Source organism: Lathamus discolor, chromosome 3 (genome assembly GCF_037157495.1).
Source record: "Lathamus discolor isolate bLatDis1 chromosome 3, bLatDis1.hap1, whole genome shotgun sequence".
NCBI lineage: Eukaryota > Metazoa > Chordata > Aves > Psittaciformes > Psittacidae > Lathamus > Lathamus discolor.
In genome coordinates, this window is record NC_088886.1 from 147,533,757 (window position 1) to 147,556,546 (window position 22,790).

The following is a 22,790-nucleotide window of genomic DNA, read 5'->3' on the forward strand; positions in this document are numbered from 1 at the left end:
TTCCCACCTTCCATTTTGTTTCTTATTCTTGTAAAAGATATTATTCATGCTGCTTATATCATGAGTACAGAAATGTCTGTGGAGGCCTGTTTATGTCCTTCCTGATTTCCTTCTTCTGGGCTTTCTTTGCCCCAGACCTCACTGTTGTCCCCTTCAGAAATCTGTACCCTTGTGTCTCACTTTTAATGGGAGCACGGGTGGTCACCTGTGCCCGTGTGCACCTTTGCCACAGCTCAAATGTGTCTCCTGGGCAGATGCTCTAACTTCCCATAGTTCTTGTAGTTATGTCATATGTGTTTTTTCCTGTTTCTGGCCCAGAAAAAGGGGGTTGATGTGAGAGGCTGCTTTGCCTTTTCCCTCACTCTTGATAGAAGTAGTCTATAATGTAAAAATGTCAATGCATCTCTCAAAACAAGACTCCTATGTCTCTTCTACCCCAACACTGCAACATTTTAGAGACTTCTGAAGTGGCTGCTATTCTTTTCATGTTAATGAGCCAAAATACAACTGATGTCCTTGACAGTGTGAAATGTCCTTGAATCTTCAGTTCAGCTGAGATGTAAAACTTCAAAATACAAGTGTTAAAGATAGAAGTGCTATGTTTCCATATTTAAACGTTTGGTGATGAATCCTTCAAGTTAAGGATCAGGAACATATGGCTTAAGCTGTCTCTTACCATGGGTTGCACATCTTGAACTGAATTTTATGTAGTATATTTTGTTATGTCTATATAGCTTTATATCTTGCAAACTTGCTATGCTGCTAATCTTCAAATGTTGTAGCCACTTGAAAGAGAAGAATGTGATATCTGATGTACATTTTGTGTGCACAGTGGTATTTATAATCTGAATTTCCTTACTAGGTGAGCGATGCAACTAAGCTAAGGCCAAAGGCAGAGTTCTGTTTTGGTAAGTTCTTGCACACAGCATGTGCATCAAGTACATTCTTCAAAACCAAATGCAATGTTCTGTAACTCACTAGATATAACTGGTAGTGCATAGTTTTAAAATTACTTATATTCACTGTCTCCTCTTTAGCATGAGGGAGATGTTGGCTTCTTCATAAGGTGTTTTCATGGCTTACTGTGTTGCAGTTCAATGAGGAGTAGGTGAGAGCTGGTTTTCAGATGCTTGACATTTTTGAGGCATTAATAAGCTAATGGAAAATGCTGGGTGCTTTCAGAAGCTTGGCTTGCCTGTCAGCTCTGAAGACAAATAATTTAGCTATTTCGATCTGTATTACTCATAAAAGAGTTAATTCATCTAAAAATCCAGTCAGCCAGTGCTCTTAAGTTAAATTTCAGCCTCTGTTGCTGCACTGAAGAAGAAGAATTTGCTTTTGGGGTACCTGCTAGGTTTCTTGATACTTAAACTTGTTTAAACTTGAGTAAAGCTTTAGATAATCATAAACCCCCCTTATACGTAATTTGTACAGAATTTAATATAATTCCATGGTTTTTGACAAGCAATTGGCAATCACAAAAGTACATGTAGAGACTGGAATCAGCCTCTGCTCTGTTTATGAATAACTATTCTCTGTGGCTGCATTCATACAAGACTTCTAGCTGAGGTGTAGGTACTAAAAATGCCTGAAGGTTTAAGACAGTTACTTAAGGTGTCCTTTACCATGTGGAGTGTTGTACAGGCCCAGAGAAGGCAACTCCACCAGACTTACGCAGTCTCTGTGTTGAAGCCCACGAAACACTAATCACGCCTGTGTGTAAGGCTTCAGGGACTCTAGACTAGCACCTCGCATGTCAGTTCAGTGCCATCTACAGATTCCTCTGCACATGCATGTGGAGAGGTGTTTGTCTTCATCAGGTGTAAAATTGCTCTTGTCAGTGGGCCAGCTGTAAAAAGCCTTAATGATGTAAGATGCTAGCTGAAAGCTTTGAATAGTTCTGATTTATTAAAGTGGTTTTGATGCTTTTTAGAGGAAAAATTTACGTTTATTGTAATTTTATTTAAATATTGGGAATTGTTTCAGTTAATTCATTATACAGTTCTGTGTTTTGAGTTTATGTTTGCATCTAATAATGTTGGTTCATCCACTTGGGGGAGAAAGGTGACAGAAGAGTGAAAAGCATGTTTCTGGCATATGTTTGCTGTTAACGATGACCTGAAGAACTGTTACGTTATAGGTAGAGCAGACTGTAAAGTTCTGGGAAGGTTTTAGTCACTTTTCACCCTAAAACTAATTTCAACAGAATTCCTTAGAATTTGTGAGAAAACTAACCATGATTTTTTTACTGGTACACAGAAATATGTTTACCCTTTTTGGATAAAGGTATGCTAGGTGTTGCCAGGTAGATAAATAAACTTACTAAGAATACACTTTCTCTGGCAAGTTGCTCAAGTAAAATAAACTTCTATGTTCTGGCCATTTTAAAGTTGTTTGGTCCTGAGCATCATATACTTAGTAATCAATACTGATTTTTCCACACATTTAAAGAAAAATTAATAGTCATTGATCATCGTAACATTGAGTTTGTTGCAAAGGAGAGCAGATACTGGTCAGAGGATTAAAAGAAGAAATTGTAGAAGTCCTCAAGTATAAAACTTTGTTGCTTACAGAAATTGAGAAAAGGGAAGTGGAGCTGTGGAAAGCTCTGATAAAAGTTGAGGCTTTTTCTATGTAATAAAAAGACTTGAACAAATTCTGTATGATGCTTAGAAAACAGAAAAGAAAAACAGGGGTTCTTTTAGAATAAAGGAAACCTGTCAGGTGGGTGGATGTATCCTAAAATGACTTTTTAGAAAGAAATACAACTGGATCTTCCATCTGAAATCAAATCTTTTATGAAATTCTTAAGTCTGCTCTTAAATCTCAGTGTTTGTTAACTTTTCACAATGGCTTTCAACAGTTATGAATGCAGGGATGAGAAAATACTTTCTACAAGCCAATGATCAGCAGGACCTAGTTGAATGGGTGAATGTTCTGAACAAAGCTACCAAAATCACAGTAAGTGCTTTAGCAATGCATTCAAATGGTGACTGTTTCAAGATGCTTAAATGTGCTTTGCCTCCATTTTTTTTATGCTACAGTAGTTTTTATGTCTACAAGCAAGTCTTGGCTTGGCTTTCCAAGACTTGGAAGACTGTGCAGAACTCCCCCAGACCTGAATTTATTTTACTTTTTGCTTTGGAAATTGGACAAAAATGTGATTGTTTTCATTACAGCATATGATGGTTCTAATAATTTAAAGTTAACTACACATTTAATATTAATTGAAATATCCAGAAGACACTTGAGGCAGGGCAAAGATACACATGCATTTGCCTGCTGTCAAAAATGCTTCTTAAGGTATCACTACAATACTGAGCAAACACATTATGCCACATTCCAAAGGCTCTTTCCTTATTTCAAGTAACATCCAGTCAAAGAAACATTAATGCATTCCTCTGACAGGTATTAAACTACTTTCCTGGTCTGCATCAGGACAGCTGGTTATCACATGATAGAAAACCCCACATATTACCTCAGTCTTTGCAGGAGGCAGAAGAAATGGTTTTGTTTCTGTCCAGTTTAGCGAAGCGATGACAACTGTTTTGAGGGCATTCCCTTACAAAGAAAGGATTCTGAGCGTGGATGCACACATTCATGTTTGTTGTCATCAACTTTCTCATTTTTAGGTTAGCTAAGGATGTTTCTGTGAGTTGTTTGCATTGTTTTAATGCAGCCCTTTCTTTTGAGGTATAAAAATGTTACTACAATTAATAAATAAAAAGAACAGAATCTCAAAGCCTTCTCACTTGGTTTTTTCATAAGGAGGACACACCACGACCAGACTTGAGCTGTTGCCAGCTCAAGAAACATAAAGAATTAATGGCATCACATTAGAATTTAGTGTGCAACATAGTTGTCATGTTTAACTTGCATTTGAAATGGCTGGTGAAGTCATTAGTATTTTTTGTCTTTAAAAGACCAAGATCATTCAGTTGTGAATTTTCACAAGAGCAGTACTTGCTGTAGATTGTAATCCTACAGGATTTCTTGCATTTTTCAGTATTCTGAGTGCTGATAATTTCCAAACAACTATGAGCCTCTGCAGTCCAGCACATTGTGTACCTGTTTGAGTGCTGTTTGAAAATGCATTCCTGTCGGAAGGTGGTTGTGGGGTTGGTCTGTAACATTTTTAATTAAGAGTTTGTGGCAACTGAAACACTTAACCCATAAAGCTGCAGCTACAACCACCTTCTCTTGAAAGGCTGAGGCCCATGATCTGTGTGCAGGAGTAGAAAGTCTTCTCTTTCAGCACCAAACTTGGCTATGAATGAGGTCCTCTTTTACCTGTGCTGGCAAAGCTGGGTGTTGTGCAAGGCTATGGGGAGGGTGGAAGTGAGAATGAGCCCAGTGCCACAGATGGGCAAGCTGCTGAGTGCCACCTTCACTTGGCCAGGGAGAAGCTGTCCCAGGCTGACATTGGTGCTCTTAGGACTGTTTGTACTTCTTTGCAGGTTGTTTTTCTGTAAAATAAGCAGTCCTAGGCATAGGTTCTGGAACCACAGCAGACTAAAAAGTAGCTTTGTTTTTGACTAGATCAGTTCAAGTTTTGAATGTGCCACACTCTTGGATGGTAGTTCTCTGTGTAAAGACAATTTGCATGTCCCTTCTTTCTGAAGGAATCTGATGTCCTGTGTAAATATCCAGCAGGTTGCTGGCTAGGGTATTTTGGTGTGAAACTCTTGATCTCTTCTTGTTGAGGTCATTTTACTTGTTGAAGTCAAATTTACTATATTAATATTAGGGGTGAAAGGAGTTGATAAACAAAAATGTCTTAGGTGGCCAGTCAGTGCATTTCTTGCGTTGCAGGTATTTACTTCTTGCATAAACCCAGACATTTGAGTAAACATTTTAGATCAAAACACTTACTGGGAAATTAAATTCCTGTGGTGTTTTGATTGCTTTAGTTCCACGTTTGAGAGAATTAAAGCTAGTTAGGCTCATTTTGGAAAGAATTTAGCAATATATGCAGGATTCATGGAGGTACACACAGTCTTTGTGCCAGGTCTTGGGATATGAGTGCATGTGTCACACTGGTCAGGCATCCTATTTGACACAAGTCTCAGTGCTGTAACTCCATATTTATGGCCTTACCATGCTGGCTCTGCAGGCACTGGGGCATCCCCAGTCTAAAGCACTTGCTACTAAAACTGAAAGGAAATGAAAAATAAAGAACCAGTTCTTCGACAAATTAGCAGTGCTTCTTGAAGATGAACTATAGCCCTTACAGCAAAGCTGGGAAGAGATTTTTAGATGTCAAGGCATCTGGTAAATGCCCTTATTGCCACCAGATCTTCCAAGAACTAAAGCCATTGCAACAAGCTTTCATGTAAGCTGTTCCTAGCCTTTTACAATTAGAGAACATTTGTTAAATCCTCCTTAAAGACAAATGAAACATTCTTGACTAATGATAAGAGCTTTTTTAAGTCTTCATATAACTTTTGTCAGTTATCATTTTCCACTTTCAGGTACCAAAGCAGTCTGATCCTCTGTGTCAGATGGATAATGCAAATCGTCAAGTTGAAAGCCCAGGTGGAAAGAAGCAAGTCTCATACAGGACAGAAATTGTTGGTGGTGTTCCTATCATAACACCTACCCAGGTAATACCCTTAAAACAAGTGGGCTGTTACTTGATAGGGGAAGCTTTGTTGTTTGACAGGCAAATAGGACATATATCACAATATAGCTTGCTCTGAGGACTTATATTTTGATGTGTGTCTCTTACTGGTACTTGCTGGGGATTTTTGAGGATTTTTTTCACTTTATAGAAGGTTTTATTCCCTTTATACAAGACTACAAAAAATTGCTTGAGTATTGGGGTTTTTTTTTTGCTCAGATATTGGGTAGTATGCTGAAAACATCTTGTGTGTGTAAAATGAACTGTTGGTGGTAACAATGCCAAAGTTCTGTCTTTGTTTAACTGCCAGGAAAAGTGTGCAAAAAAGGAGGTGATTATGTCAGTGGGTTATGTCAGCTGCTTATATGTACACAATATTATTAGAGGTAATAAGAATGACAGCAAATTAAACTGTTGCAGAAGGGCCTTATGAGATGGCGTGTGTGGGCAAATAAGATAGGAAGTGAAATTCAGTGAAAATAAATATGATGTAATGGATTTGGGGGAAAACAGTCCTAGTTGTTATAGAAAATACTGGATTGTGAAATAACCATTTCCACTTGAGAGGTAAGATTTACAGTCACACTCTGAAAACATCATCTTAATGTTCAGTAACAGTGGAGGAAAAGCCCCACAAATACGAGGAGTTGCTAGAAAAAGAATAAGGAGCAAAACAGCAAATGTTTTTGTTGCTGTATAAATCCTGTCTTTGACCAGACACTGATTAGTGTGACCGGTTTTGTTTTCACTAAAAACAAGAACTGGAAAGGTTCAGAGTAAAATTTGAAGGATAACTGGTCCGTGTGTAACTGTTCCAGTATGAGAGCTATGGGCTTTTAGACAAAGCTAATGGTGTAACCAGGTGAAACAAAGTAAAGACATTCTTCTTTCAGAGAGTAATAGAACATAAGGTACTCCTTGCCAAAAATGGGAGGGATGCCTGAGTATGAGTGAGTGGACAAGCTGGTGGAAGAAGAATGTATGCAGTGTTAAAGATATAGACCTATATCTGTTTCTGGAAGTTCCCTGAGCTGAAAAGTTACAGACTGGATCAATATCATGTAAATTACATGTATTCACCTGAACTGATTTTAAGTTGGTGAATTCTGATGTGTCTTATGGTCCTAGAAATAGCTTTTTCTCTGATGTAGCCACCTCTAGTGTTTTGCCCTTAGTCATGTTGTGTGTTTGCACTAAATACATGGATATATCTTGGGTTTAGGTCTGTAATGTTCTTCATTGAGTGTCTGTCAATATTGTTTGAGGATACCCAGCACTTTCTTGGTTTAGTTTCTAAATGGAGCTTGCCAAGTCTTCAGCAAGAGCCTTTGGAGAGTCTCATTACTTGTCTTTAGATATCAGTTGAAGTATTTTGGCCTTTCAGACAAATTAGAAATGGGATTTGTGAGCATGAGCTGATGCAATTCTTCCCTATTACAACTAGTACAGTTTTTCTTTGACCTTTAGAGAAAAAACTGAGAGTATTCTGAACTTTCCTGCTTTTTTCTAGAAAGAAGAAACTAGTGAGTGCAGTGAAGGGGGTGATAGTAATTACTTGAAACGGTCGCAAAGTCACCTTCCTTACTTTTCTGCTAAGCATCCCCCAGATAATGCTATTATCAAAGCTGGTTACTGTGTAAAACAAGGAGCAGTGGTAAGTATTTGAGATCAGTGTGTTTCATTAATTGAAAACAAAGGTCCTAAGGTGGCAGTTTTACTCACCGAATAGATGATTTAAACAAGAAAGGCAAGATTGCTGGTAACTTCAGCACAACCAACACTATTAGGAGAGAACTCATCCTCCAGTAGCAAGTAATTCATTACTGTGTTACTTCTTTTCATAACATTCTTCAGTGTTATGTTGTTGGAGATGTTTGGAGAGGAAAAGTGTGCGCACAGAGGCTTTCATATCGTGGTTAGTGCACGCAGCTAGGAATTTCTCTGTCCTGCAGTTATATAGAGATCCATATTAGAACATCTAAATTAAGGCAGAAGTGCAATGTCTGCATGCTTTTTAAATCACTAAAATGCTTCAAAAAAAGCTAATGTTGCAGCTCAGAGGAAGAATTATACAACCTGCCAGACTGACTAACACAAGTGGAATTATTCACATGATGCCTTGCTAATAGAAAGGAACAGATAGTTCAGATTAAGCAAGATGCTTCGTGACTTCTCAGGCTAATTTTATCTTGGATTATGAAGCTTCTTCTATAACATTCCTTATTTTTAAATTTAAAGTAAACTAGAAACCTTTAGTGTCTTTTAACATTCCCAGTGGGTATTTGTGCCGCTCAGTTGCTACAGTTTCAAAGGAGATTGCTGAACAATTCTTACAACAGAAATAGCTTCCAGAGTCTTCAATTTTAGCAGTTTAAATAGGGCAGAATCTTGCAGAATTATTCTGGGGACACTATATTAGTAAACATCCCACATTCAAATAAATTGGACAGGGCTTGCAGCAACCTGCTCTAGTGGAAGGTGCCCCTGCCCATGGCAGGGGATTGGAACTGGATGAGCTTTCAGGTCCCTTCCAACCCAAACCAGTCTGTGATATATTAAAAATAAACATTATAGATTAATACTTAAATAGATAGGAATTATGCAATACCATGTATTAGAAATGCAAACTAGAATTAGAAGCTGAAATTATAAATTGGTGCATAATATATAAAATACAAATATATTTACCTGTCGTAAAATACATACATGTTTATTCTTTCCTTTAACAGATGAAGAACTGGAAGAGAAGATACTTTCAGTTAGATGAAAACACAATAGGGTATTTTAAGTCTGAACTGGTAAGTTTTTCAATATGTGTTATTTTCCAGTGATACTTGCAAGAATATCAAAAGAAAAACATTTGTATTCGAAAAATGTGCTGTGCTGCTCCTGCAGCTCTGGACTTGAATAACTTTCTGTGATTGGGAAGAGGAAAATAATTAATAGAGTGGCTGTTAACTTGGACTTCAGTCTTCTGCTTGGGGAATTTTTTTGAAGGGCACTGATGAACAGGAATAGGCTGTATTCTACAATCACCCTGATTTTTTTTTTTATTGGTATTTTATGTCACTTTGTACTCACTGTGTTCCTGAAATAGCTGATCATTATGCGGAGAGACAAAACTATCATCTTGCAGTTCTGAATTTCAAGTTAGAATGATGGGGTGGTTTATCATACAAATGATGGGATCTTTTCCCTTCACTCATGTCACCATGGCAGCTAAGACAGGCAAAAAACTCTGCTGTTCAGCAGCAGCACTTACGGAGTTTGCTTTGGTTTCATGATCTTTTCTTCCCCACTCATCACTTTTCAACCTTTTGACCAGTTTTGATCAAATCTTAAGTGCCTTCAGGCTTCATTTAAACTTTAAGTGGCTGATGTTGGAAGCAACCTGTTTTCCCTGAAATGGAATCCCACACTTACTAAACATGGGAAAATCTGTAGCTAAGGAATGAATTCTTGAGTTGTAGAGTATTATGAATTATGGAAGTTTGAGTTTAGGGGCCAACTGCAAGATGTAAAATGTCAAGAACCCAAATTTTAGGCTGTTTCTGAAGAGAACTTTTGCTTTATTTTGACAAGAGAGTAAACAGTAGGAGAAGTTTGGTCTTGCATCATTATCTTTGTGTCAGCATAATGCAGTTCTGACTCATTGCCTATAATAAACCTTCTATTTTTATTTACAAAAATATATATCTGAGCGCAGATGGCTCACAAGCAAACAGAACCTTCAGTGAAGAATTGTACTGTGTCAGAATATACTAGGAAAAAATGGTAGCAATACACACACTTAGTGTTTCACAGAATCACAGACTGATTAGGGTTGAAAGGGACTCTAAAGCACATCCAGTTCCAACCGCCTGCCACGGGCAGGGACACCTTCCACTAGAACAGGTTGCTCCAAAGCCCCTGTGTCCAACCTGGCCTTGAACACTGCCAGGGATGGGGCAGCCACAGCTTCTCTGGGCACCCTGTGCCAGTGCCTCAGCACCTTCATAGGGAAGAACCCATACTGTCTGATGATCCTATTAAGACAGGAAAAATAGGTGCTCCCTGCGTCAGGTGTCTGTATTCCAGGGATGATCCTGCAGTTCACTATTTATTACTTTGAAAACTCTGTTGTAATGGATGAGTGAACCTAGGAAGGAACAGGGAGGGGAGAGAGGGAAAGAGGGGCAAAATAACTGAAAACACTGAGTTTTAAGCTCCATACATTTGATCTGCTATAGAGACAAGTGATCTAATGAAAACTGGCATTTGAGGATGGTTATATTTGGGTGACATTCACTGTTTGCAAGAACAACATAAGTCTCTTAAACATATGTAATAGAAATTGTAGAGAAAGTCATTCAGAGCTGACAGCTTTTGTTTTGTCCACAAGCTGAAGCCAACTGAAGTTGTTCATTGTAACATTGCTTAAAGAAAACAAAGTAGGAGGTAAAATAAGTTGGGTTTGTTTGTGTTTGACTGCAACAACCACAGGAAAATATAATAGTATGTGTGACATCATGTTGTCATGGCAAAAGTGAAAGTATTTCTGTTAGAATGTTCTCACTTTTTTCCCTCTTTGACAGAATTGTAGCACTTATTTTTGCTGCAGTAACAGAATTGTCATAAGCTTTAAGAATTCTTGCTCTGTTACAGGTTTTGGTGTCACTGATTTCTGTGTGTTATTTCTAATTATATTGAGTATAGTATACAGTTAATCTTATTTAAAGCCATGTCAGCACAATTAACTAAGTGTCTTGTATTGTAACATTTAATAGCAAATATATTTAATGACAGTTGTACTGAAATGAGCCGCTTGAGGCCAGATTCAGTTTATGATCTGCTTAGGGGTGATTGTCTCCCTTACAGTAAGGTGAATGAATGATTCTGGGTGTTTTACTTCTTAATTTGGCTTCCTCTTCATTGCAAGTGCCATTGTTAGTTTAATATTGAACAAAAGCAACTTCAATTTAGGTTGACACCACCTTTTGCATAAATTACTGCCTTGAAAGTCTCATTTATCCAACTCTGCTGCTGTCATCTGTCCTGACCTCTGGTTTTCTGACTGTCTCATAGTTGTTAGATATACTCTACTAAAATATCTTTATTTTCAGGAAAAGGAACCTCTCCGGGTTATACCACTTAAGGAGGTCCATAAAGTTCAGGAATGCAAACAAAGGTGAGGAGAAAATCACTGATGCCATTATATGTGATGTAGTATGCTGCTTTGTCATGGCCAGACTGCTAGTTGGAAACAACAAAGAACTTTGATTCCTTCAGTTGTTGTATGCATGTGTGATACTTTATTTCTAGGACAGAAGGCAGTTTTGTGCATCAGACTGTTTTTGATGGTTCTGTATTAATGTGTGTTTCAAACGTGTAACATTCAATCAAGTGTAGATGCATTGGACAAGGGTGAAACAAAGAAATTTCATACAGTCATGAGTTGTAGATGCATAGGTGCTGTCTGATCTGGGGCAGCAATTTTAGGACTCTCTATTCTACTTATGTAATCTCTAAACCTTTAGAGGCCATTAACTCATCTAAATTTAGATGACAACACTCTTTCTCCTGCTGTTTCCCTCCCACCAAATGGCAGTATACAAAGGAATGAATTGCCTTTGTAGTAGTTATGATGGATACAGGTTTTGGTTTTTTTACCAGGCTACTGTTTAGGACTGATACTTTGTGAAAACATAAAACATATGTGAAACTCGTAGAAATTTGAACAATAAATATTTATCAACATAACATGATATGGTTTAGAATGTTCCAAGAAAAAATGTATATAGTATCATACATGCCACTGTAAATTAAAAAGTCTTAGGACTAAAGTGAGTAAGAGATGCTGGCTTGCTTTTTTTTCTACTTAGTATTTACCAAAGAAACAACAGTAGAGGGATAAGGAAATGCAAAGATCTTCAGACAGCAGATGCTCTCTGCACATCCTAGACTCTCTGTGAAATAAAGTGGGAAAGTTGAACCTGCTGTTGACCTATTTTTGTGCTTCGTTTGCAGTGATATAATGATGAGAGACAATCTCTTTGAAATTGTAACAACTTCTCGAACCTTTTATGTACAGGTAATGTCTGGGTTTTATACTCTGGGCAAAACAAGGACTACCATAGTCAAAGCAGAGAGGTGCTGCTGTTTTGCTTTTAAAGGTGTGCTTGACTATGCTGTGATTTTTCAGAAGGAATGTGATTTCTATTACGTTTCAGAAAGATGCATGTAAGAAATCTTCCACATAACAGCAAGTGTTGTGTTGGTAGTGTATGAAAATACCGAACAATAAATCCTAATGTGATTTTATTGGCATTTGTATCTTCAGATTCTGTAGGATCAGCTCAGTATATTAAATCTTTTATTTTGAAGTACTGAATTTTTAGGTCTAGTAATAGGTTTCTCAGATTCAATTTAGTTTCCACTTTAAAATACCTGTTAAAGCACAGTGACCTTTAGATATCCATACCTATTTAGTAATGCGGATCCACGTGTACTTTATCCATTGCATCCTTGCCATGTCATCACCATATGAATCAGAAAGACTTGCTTTTCCTAGCTACATGGGAATGTGATGCTCATAGTACTGGAAATAATGTTGGAATTTACCTTGTAGGATCAGAAAGGTCTGTATAGCCTAATACAGGCAGTGGTGCCAGATGCTGAGTTACGAGCTGAATATAACTGACATGTTGCAGATGTTTAATGCTGGGTGGATGTGCTAGTTTAATGAAGCTGAAACCTAATTAGGAGGTAGCTTTAGCTTTTGATCTACCTTTATCTGAGATATGTGCACCCTTGGTATTCAGTGTTCATCTATGTTGGATTGTTATCCTGCGTAAATGTACAGCTGACCCGCAACAGAGACTGGTTTTTATTCGACTGCAGCTCTTCAGTAAATACCTCACAGAAGTAAAGTGCTGCAGTGACTGAGGAGTGCAGGTTATGTTGTTGGGCAAAAACTGCTTAAGAGGAGTCAGATCTGTAACAATTTGTGTGGGTGCTTTAACTTTTTTGTTTGCTGGAAGTAAAGATTTGAGTCGAGTATGCAAATAGTATAAAAATACTTCTTGCTTAATATTGTATATAACTATATGCATATAGTAAAGTCAGGGTAAGATTTTAAGAAATCACGGTTAAAGCCACAGGGACTTCCATTTCTTCAATCACAGACTACTGAAGTAGGGTAGGGCTGTCATTTTAATGCAGATGGTCAGGACACTGGGACATTTGCAAGTTGATCATGTTAAATACAATGCATGTTGTTTGATCCAGGCGGACAGTCCAGAAGACATGCACAGTTGGATAAAAGCAATTTCTGGGGCCATTGTAGCACAGCGGGGACCTGGAAGATCAGCGGCTTCCGTATGTTACTCTGAACCTCAGAGAAAATGTGATTAATTGATGTTCCCTTGTGCACATGAAGTTCTAATTGTTTTTTTCCCCTCTCTTACCTGTTCTCTGTCCTGTCCTGTAGTAACGTGGCATCTTTGCATGAACTTTCATACAGACTGGCATAGAACGTGTTCTGTTTTTTTAATTGGGCACTTATCTAAGTCTTACTTATATATATAACTATGTGCATTGTGTTGTCTTGAACGTGTAGATAATGCAACTGCTAACCTAGAAAAAGTCTTCTGAGTTCAGTAGGATCTTTGTCCCTACTACTAGATTGGAAGTAAAATTGAAACATTCTAATTCCTGCGAGGTGTTTCTGCTGATTGCTGAGTTTTGCAATCAACTGGCAAAATCCTAATTTGTTTTTAACAACTCTCACTACTAAATTGTCATTTTCTGTTGTTGATAGTCTATTGTATATGCAGATACAGAGTCAAATTTAAAACGACTCCTCTAAGAGATCTCTGCTCGCATGAATTAGTTTCTACGGTTGGAAACAGCGTGAACGCCACCGAGCTTTACTGAACTGAGACACTGTGACAAAGCTTAATATTTGTGAAGCCATGTGGATGCCAGCACTTCATGCATTTAAACTGCATGAGATGTTCAGTACAAAGTACATGAGCTTGTGATAAGCAGAAAAGGTTTCTGTGGTGTCACAGTGTCTCCAAGTATATGCAGATTTAACACGTTGAGTACTTTACAGTTCAGACGTTGCAAGCTGTGGTTTTCACTTTCTGGCTATGGGATGTTTTGTAGTAAACTGAATATATCATTACCCCCATCATCTGAAATCTGAGAATGTAAATCTGGCTTTTGATTATACATTTGCATTGATTCAGTGTTTCTTTTAACTCTAAGCTCTCATTTAGTTTTTGCAGCCAGGAGCTGCTTCACGCTTTGAAATACAACTCCCCATCATAGGTTCTGTTTCTTTTTGGGGGAATGAAGATACACAGATAACTGTTCTTTGTGTATGCTTATTTTTATTTTATTTTTTTTTTTGTGGGGCTAACTGAGCAATCTACCTATTACTGTCTGCAACACTTCTTTCTTTTTCCCTCTCTTCTCTTCTTTCCCCAAGTATAGGTTACTCTAATCTTAGCTTTGCACTGTGTTCCAGATGCGGCAGGCCAGAAGGCTGTCGAATCCTTGTATACAGAGGTATACATCAAGAACTGGTGAATGCAGCACGTATGTGGGCTCTCATGTAAACTTGCCTTCTTAACAGAGGGCTAGAGACTAATTTGCACTATAAAAAAACTAAAAGTATGGCTACCTGTTGTCATTCCCATTACTTTAACTAATAAATTTTATCATTCACTTACAGGTTCGCACTGTTTTTTCTTGCTTTTAAAATAATTGGGAATTAAAACTGGCAAAACCATGTCATTATACTTCAAAGCATACTGTCTATTTAAACATAAGTTATGTGATGTCATTGTAACAGGAAAGTATTAAACCTAATTTGCATGAGAGTTCATATTTCCATTTTACTTTCCATTTGTTTTATGAAACTGCGCAAAAGCAAAATGAGATTTAAGCTACCCACAAACTAATACAGATGTGTGCACAGAAAAACACGCACATTGTAACTCTAGCAATTGGAAGGATAATATTGTAGCCTGATTTGCATGGCTTCTAAGTCTCTGCATGAAATGATGCATTCCAGCGTAGAAGCATTACAATGTGTAATCGGTACACTGTTCAAAGCAGTCCATTTTAGGAGTAATCCAGCAGCATAATCTCTTAACTGTGAAATTACAGTCAGTGTGGGTAGCAAAATCTGAGTATCCTTCAGCTCAATTTATAGACATCTTGTCCTCACATGCCTTACTTTTATGCTATTTGTTGAACTCAAGTTATTAAAAATAAGAATAGTAGGTAAATCACTGAATGATGTTTTTCTTGGAGTATCAAGTCAGGTGTGAAATAAAGCAATGTAAATAATGCAACTCGGCACAAAACTGAAGTCCAAACCAAGTTGCACAGCTCCTTCACCCAATGGCGAACTGTTGTTCACTATAGTGAACCCAGTAGAGAACTATTAGTTACTGGATTCTGCCAAGGACTACTGTATTTCTTTTTATGAAATATGATTAAATTCATGACCTTGTGTCATAGCTTCTAAAACTTGGGGAAACTGCTGTGAAAGAATAACTATTTCATTTAGGATGCGTATTTGCATCTTGGATACACATCTGTGGTGGCGTTTTTTTGCTAATATATGTGCTTGAAAAGTGACTTGCATACATACATGGGTCTGCAGCCCTAATGCTGGTGATGGCAGAAGTGGCAGCAGCTGCAGCCCCTGTGGCATGCAGAGTGAAATATTCCCTGCATCATCACACATAACACTTATTCACATCACTTAAAACTGTATCCAGCGCTGCTTTAGATATCCCTAGGTACCTGGGACATCCTGACAGAACCGATAGATGTAATGCAGAACCTAAGGAATGTTTTGTTCTGGAGCTGTAGATCAGGCCAGATATCCTAAAACATGTAAAATGGCACTCTGTGCCAATGCTGTAGGCTTCTAAATGCTTCCTAGGTAGTCTGGGAACTTGTTTCTATCAGTAAGTAAATGGTGGATGATTTTTTCCACAGTATCAATCTAACAGTTATGTAAAGACCAACAGAATGGCAGTTAATAATATTAAATACAAGAAAATAACTTGGCAATCAGAAGGAATAGCTTCAAAATCAGTTTCTTGCTCCATTAACTTCGGAAATTTTTACACAGTCTTGATAGCACAAAGTAGTTACTATTTTTGTTTGATCCCTGAGGAGATTGGAACCCCATGAGGAGGGATCAGTAAAATGTGCATCACTTCAGGATTTAGCATGGGAGTTCCTGATGTATATGGGTATGTTTGAATACATTTTTCTCTTGGAAAGGGGTCACTTTCAAATGTGTATCTTCAAAAGGTTACTTAACATAGTAAAATGAGAAGCCTCAATTTTCTGGACTCCGTTATACAGTCTAAAGAGCTGCTGAACTTGATTTAGGAAATGTAATGTCTTCAAATGAAGAACCTGACATTGTGTCACATACTGCTGTAAGCTCACATTTAATAACACACCGCCTTGAGAAAGCACCTGCCTCCTGCTGCTGTGGCTGATGCTTCGCTTTGTGTATTTTCTGTCTTGATTTTATTGTTTTCTCTGAGAGCAAACTCTGAAACTGCATCTTTCCAGTGTGATGTCAATGACTTCGTCTGACACCTGCTCTTCTTTTTCCAGGAGCATCCCGAGTCTTCTTCCGAACCCAACCATGCTCTCCGTTCTGCCATCCCAGCCCCAGCCTCCTCACATTCCACAGCCGCTCACGGCAGCCCTCTGGTCCCAAACCCTCCCACCAAATACCCTGCCTTGGAGAAGCGAGGATTTCACGAGTCTTTTACCAAGGCCAGGCCAGGGAGCTACAAGATCCAGGTTGTCACTCCAAGAGAATCAGCTTCCAAAGTGACTGAACGGGGCTTCTCAGAACCCCAAAGTAAAAATGGCACTCAGGAACAGGATCCTGGCCTTGTGGATCTGGATGATGCAAGCCTTCCAGTTAGTGATGTGTAGTGATGGAAGTGTTTGGAGAATGATCCATTTGTTTGGTCCTCTTAATTTCCTTGCTCGGACTTTGAACCAAAGAAAATTATAGGAAATGAGAACAAAATAACCGGAACACTGATTTTTATATATATGGATGTGTGTGTGTTTGTGTGCACACATGTGTATATATAAAGTGTTAGTATATTGCCTTTCAGCTGAGGGTCAAAAATGGACCTTAGGTGTTTTCTCAAAGCCTGATAGTAAATCACTTACTAGGGAGGGGCCACTGCACTATTTAGGAGGAAAACAAAAGCAAAAGACAAAACCAAAATGTACTTCTGCAAGTAAGCAAGGTACCAGCAACTCTTCATACCTAATCTGGCACACTTACTAAATTCACAACTAATGCTACATTGTGGAGAACTTATTGCCAACAAATGTGATTATTTAATATCATTTTGAACTACAGTAAGACTTTAGGCATAGATGAGGATTGTTTCTCTCCGTGACTTTCAGATAGGAAATGCACAGAAAGTTTCTTCTGTTCTTTAGGATCAACAGTGTCAATTGATTTGTTATCAGACCCAGAATTCTGAATTATGGAATTCTAATTATGGTGCTGTGAAATATCCACTAAAATAATATTTTGAATAGTCAGCCTAGTTTTGATGCACTCCTGAAAGTGGGTTATAACCTTTTGCACATTGGGTTTTCAATGGACTGCATGTCACGGTGTTTTGGAGGTGGGGAGAAGTGAAATTGGACTTTGGAATTTGGACACTTTAAGTCTTTTGAACTAAGCAGGGTTTCTGTTGTGTTACATTAGGCTTTGCAGCAATTAAATTCTCTCAAATGTCTAAATGTATCGTTTGATAACTGTTTTGAGAATGGTTTTCTTATCAGTGCTTTGTGAGCAGTTCTTGTCTCTGTATTGATCAGTGGAAGACCTCCTGGGTTAGTTTTGTCATTGTTGGTACTGAGCTGTTCATAGTCATGCAGTTGTGGCCTATAACTTTCGGTGCACTAAGAATCTTAAGTGCCTGTGTTTTTTCTCACGTTGTTGAAACACTTTGGGATTAGTTATGTACACAAACCATTCCTAATGGTTTTGAACATTGGCTGGGAGTTGGTCTGAGTAGCATAGTCTGAAACAGCTATTTAAAACAGGAAACTTACTCTAGGGATACCAGTGTTCTGGTATTGCACCTGCTAGCTGTGCAATATGTGTTTTGTTTAAAAGGAGAGTATTTGTTCTTTGTGTACACTGTGTTACAGGGCTTCAGTGATGCAAATGGGAAGAACCTTTACATTTCAAGTATTGGATTAGATGGAGTGTGTCCTGTTCATCATTTTTGACAAAGAAATGTTTGCTTTAATCCCAACCCCACAAATATCTCATGCTGCTGCTTAGTGTGATTCAGATTGTCCAGCTTGGTGATACTTTGGGTTTTTTGGTCTCCTGGAACCTAAGATGCATATCATACAAGTCCATCTTCTCTCCAGGTTCCAAACTGACTTCCTGCTTGAGAGAGATGGATGGCTTTACCATGATAATTTGTTGATCCAAGGATAGACTAATTGGTGTCATAGAAGAATGAAATATATCTAACTTCAAAACCTTAAATTCTATCAGCACCTTCATCTTTTTGTTTATCCATAAGCTAACTAACCACTGTCTTAAGGCAGTGGTCTTTGTAAATGACTGGTTTTGTTTGACTCTTTAGATATATGTGAAAACTAGCACAGAATTGGAAGTTCCTGTAAATGTCTGTACTAGTATTGTAGGTTTTAACTTCTATACAGATAATAGCTCTTTAAAAGCTTATTTTTTCACAAGTACATTCTGTGTGGAAGACACTTTGCATTGAAATATTTTTTACTGTAGTCTAACATCTGAAATCACCCACTGTGGTACAGCTTTCACACTGCATGTTCATTCTATTATATTTTGGTATTGGCAATTTTACACATTGGGTGAAGGTAAAGCAGCTCCATTATGGGACTTACAAAAAGAGGGGGGCAAAAAAAAAGAAGAGGAAAAAAGAACTACTGTTGTAGTTCAGTAGCATAGGGAAATATTTGTGGTTGGTAATTGTCAGGGTCTCCTATTTATCAGTACTTTTATAAATCTATGAAAATTGTTAAATTATTTTAGAAACAGTGCTGTAAATATGTCACATTGAAATTGTCAATAAATCAGTTTGGGTAACTTAACATCTGGCTCCGTTTCCTTGTTAAATATCAGAACAATGTATTTCTTTGTAGCATATAAAAGCTCAAATTATCCTTTATCCAGCTATGATGTCTTAATTCCTCAAATCTGATCAGGTTGTGTAGCCTAAGAAAGACATCGAACAGAGTGCGCTGTTTTTCTTACACTGTTCTTGGTCTCTTCTGCAGAAGTTTTACATGTTATGCAAGGGAAATAGATCAGGTTTCTTTTGCATTAGTGGAAGGGAAGAGATGAGGCAAGGTAATGTAAAGTTAACCAGTCGGAAACTATCAGGCACCATCTGAAATGGGGGGGGGGGGGGGAACTCAGAATGCCCCAGGAGCACAAAATGTACCATGTTTTTCTGGCTTTATAGTGTTGCATGAGAAAGGTTCTTTCTCCAAAACGCATTCCTGAAATAACACCACCTGGATAACATCTGGAAGCACCTCACTGTATGGTAGACGGTGTGATACCATCATACTTGAGTGACTGCACTTCCCAAGTCCTTTTCCCTGTTGTAAAGCAGCACGCTCACTCTAGCTGTCCCAACAGTACACAAGCTTCAGCTAAAGAACAGGAACTGAGGTAAGATACAGGCTGAACGCAGTTACTCAAATTCCAGCTCCACTGCGACATCTTCTGACTGTGAATTACTCCAGGTATGTGCACATCTGCAGCTGCACTAGTATCAATGTGCGTGATCTTGCCCCCAACATTTTGCTCCATAACACGCATCTTCTAGAGGAGTTGCTGCCCTGAGTGTCTTGAAGCTCCCATTTTCACCAGTCGCACAGGCCAGAGCTGGTATGGAATGTGGATTTAATTGTATCTTCAGTAGCCCATCTCCATTTAAATTAGGTGTTTTCAGCTTTGGCATAACATCACCAAGTTCCAAAAGCAGCTTGATTGCAGTGGTGTGGAGTTGATGTTCCAGTAAAGTCCTTGGTACACCAAGTTAGCTACTAATCTGTGTACAGCAATACAGTTAATAGTTCCCAGTATTAAATAACCAGAATAAAATACAGTCAGTGGCTGCAACTCAAATGCAGTTAAAGAGGCTGAAAACACCGGTTCTAGTTCATTATCTTACCACATGCATCTCTGCTGCTTAGCTTTCAGCTTTTTTGGTCCTCATTATTTTCATCAAAACCTTTGTTACTTCTCACAGCCTGTTGAGAGCCGAGCTGTGGTCACTGGAACAACTTGGATGCTCTGTCTTACTACGTGCTGTCTCGCATGTCTGCATTTGCTGTGTACTTGTTGCCCCTTTAGTGAAGAGGGAATTGAGTTATTCTTTCTGGTTGTAGATTTAAACCCACTGTGTTGCAATAAGAAATTCAGAGGAACTGTGACTGCTAAATCTACAATCCACGTGCCTGAAGCTAACTGCCAAAGGGCAATGGTCCAGAATATAGTTTTATTATGTTGGAATATGCTGTAACCTCATGGAATAACAGGATGTCAGCACCACCTAGAGGTCATGCTCTAGCTTTAAACATTACTCGGGCATTTAATTCTGAAGTATATCTCTTGAGACTTAGAAATCCATCTTGAAACTCCAGTTAAGTCATTGGACCATTCCAAGTTGTTTTGTTGTGGGTTTGGTGGTGGTTTTCTTCTAAACTCTTGCTCCTTGTAAGCTTTGAATAGCAATGGCAGCAAACTGAAGACATCAAAACATCCCTGTCTCCTGCTGGTTTTGTTTACACCAGTTTATTCCTGAGGAAGCTGTGATGTTACAGTGAGAAAGTGAATAATCTGTTAACTGGTCCAGTGAATAATGAAAGTCAGGGTTTTCTTGTGATGCTACTGACTGGAAAGCAATTGCAGACAATGAGAGGATACTAAAAAATAGATGGAACAGAAGAAATCTAAGAACTGCCCCTACATAGAGTGTTTTTTGTTGGAAGGGACCTTAAAGCTCATCCAGCTCCAACCCCTGCCACGGGCAGGGACCCCTTCCACTGGAGCAGGTTGCTCCAAGCCCCTGTGTCCAACCTGGCCTTGAGCACTGCCAGGGATGGGGCAGCCACAGCTTCTCTGGGCACCCTGTGCCAGCGCCTCAGCACCCTCACAGGGAAGAGCTTCTGCCTAAGAGCTCAGCTCAGTCTCCCCTCGGGCAGGTTCAAGCCATTCCCCTTGGCCTGTCCCTACAGGCCCTTGTCCCAAGCCCCTCTCCAGGTTTCCTGCAGCCCCTTCAGGCACTGGAGCTGCTCTCAGGTCTCCCCTTCAGGAGCCTTCTCTTCTCCAGGCTGCCCCAGCCCAGCTCTCCCAGCCTGGCTCCAGAGCAGAGCTGCTCCAGCCCTCGCAGCAGCTCCATGGCCTCCTCTGGACTCACTCCAGCAGCTCCACATCCCTATTGTGCTGCTGCCCCAGAGCTGGATCAGGGCTGCAGGGGGGGCCTCCCCAGAGCACACCAGAGGGGCAGGATCCCCTCCCTGAGCTGCTGCTCACGCTCTGGGGGTGCAGCCCAGCACATGGGGGGGTTCTGGGCTCAAGCACTCACTGAAGCTGGGTCATGGGGACCTTCTCATCGACCAACACCCACAGGTCCTTCTCCTCAGGGCTGCTCCATCCAGGTTCTGCCCAGTTTGTGTGCTTGGGATTGCCCTGACCCAGATGCAGGACCTTGTAGGTGGCCTTGTTGACTGCGTGGGGGGTGTGTTGGCCCAGCTCTTGAGCCTATCTATGTTCCTCTAGATGACATCTCACATTCCCCTGCGATAAACCAGTACAAGAGAAGTCTCGTGCAAACAGCCAGGTAGTAATCCAGCCTTTTTTGAATGAGAAGCAAGTATCTGTCTGGCAGATGATTGTACCAAATGTGCAGGCTCAAAACATTAATTATGGCTTGGAAGAGATGCGTAAAGCAGTAACTTGCTGCACTATGAGGCGTTGAGCTGAGCTTGTTGACTTTCAATGACTGCAGTTTAAAGTTTCCGGAATGTACCTGGGAAACTGGTTATCCAGAGTGATGCAGCTGGTCAGAAGGACCTTTACACTGTCTCATGTGAGTACAGTCCCTTCAACTACGGACTGGGAAGGAAGCATCTCCGCTCTTTTAGTAGGCAAAGTAATGCAAGGCGAAGATAGAAACTTGGAGCTAAACCAGAGTAATCAGAGCTCCAGACTGAAGGATGGGGACATAACCAGTTTGAAACTTCATTCTTTACTAACTCAGCTGCCATTGTAATCATCTTACTTTTTGACTTTGAGGTTTTGCAATTGTTTATATAGGTTAAGACGCTGAAATTCTATACAGACCTAAGCTAAAAGTGCATACAGCAACGCAGTGTGTATCTCCTATCACAACAAAGGCTCTCTTCATAGAAAATATTGATGTCGAAAGACCAATTTGTTTTAGGCTCTATAGGAAATCTGTATTACAACGGATGGAGAAATCAGTGAGCACACCAAAAGTGTGCACTCTGAAGGTGTGCAACAGAGCTGGTTTTATGAAGTTTCCGTATTAATTTGAGGTGGGGAAAAGGGAAGAAATTAAAGAGGAGGTTTGAGCATTTTTAGTTTAAAAGTTAAATGAAATAAAACCAATTTGAAGCCCCCTGTGCTATTTCCAGTGTTAACCTTTCATCAGTTTCATTTAATGTCTTAATATTTTTAGAGCACAACTTCAGTAACTATTTGATGCTCCAAGCCAGTAAGCTGCTGAGGAGCTCCTGAGATGACACTTCCATGGAAGCAATGAAGGCTGCTCGCTGGAGCAGCGAAGTGTGAATCCTGCTCCACAACTGAATCGTGCCCATCAGTGCTGCAGTGCTTCACTGCAGATTCTCTGTGCAGCCTCTCCAAGAACCAGAGCCTGGTACTCATTTGTTATGTCAGGGTGTAATGGGGTAGTAGCGTGGAATATCGCTCCTCAAAGTGCCACCTTTGGCACTGTAATTACGGATTTGCATTTAAAATGACTGCCAGCACTGTAATTTTCCATATAGATCTGCAGAGTGAACGCAGCTTTTAGGAATTTCAACCACTCTGCTGCACGACATTCCTGTTGTC

The 22,790-nt window shown here is 39.4% G+C and overlaps 1 protein-coding gene across 10 annotated transcripts in view; it reads left to right on the forward strand.

The window, feature by feature from the left end:
• Nucleotides 1-18,772, forward strand: part of PLEKHA1 (pleckstrin homology domain containing A1) — a 39,900-nt gene extending 21,128 nt beyond the window's left edge. For 3 of the 10 annotated variants that reach the window (XM_065672415.1, XM_065672416.1, XM_065672417.1), the window contains exons 4-13: nucleotides 863-908; nucleotides 2,864-2,961; nucleotides 5,472-5,603; nucleotides 7,131-7,274; nucleotides 8,350-8,418; nucleotides 10,723-10,787; nucleotides 11,627-11,690; nucleotides 12,887-13,004; nucleotides 14,133-14,173; nucleotides 16,256-18,772. In XM_065672415.1, coding sequence (XP_065528487.1) covers nucleotides 863-908; nucleotides 2,864-2,961; nucleotides 5,472-5,603; nucleotides 7,131-7,274; nucleotides 8,350-8,418; nucleotides 10,723-10,787; nucleotides 11,627-11,690; nucleotides 12,887-13,004; nucleotides 14,133-14,173; nucleotides 16,256-16,585 — 1,107 coding nt within the window. In that variant the 3' untranslated portion in view covers nucleotides 16,586-18,772. Of the gene's footprint in view, nucleotides 1-862; nucleotides 909-2,863; nucleotides 2,962-5,471; nucleotides 5,604-7,130; nucleotides 7,275-8,349; nucleotides 8,419-10,722; nucleotides 10,788-11,626; nucleotides 11,691-12,886; nucleotides 13,005-14,132; nucleotides 14,204-14,339; nucleotides 14,488-16,255 lie in introns of those variants that run through there. The other 7 variants (XM_065672419.1, XM_065672420.1, XM_065672422.1 and 4 more) reach the window with 7 other exon arrangements.
• The last annotated feature ends 4,018 nt before the right edge of the window (nucleotides 18,773-22,790 follow it).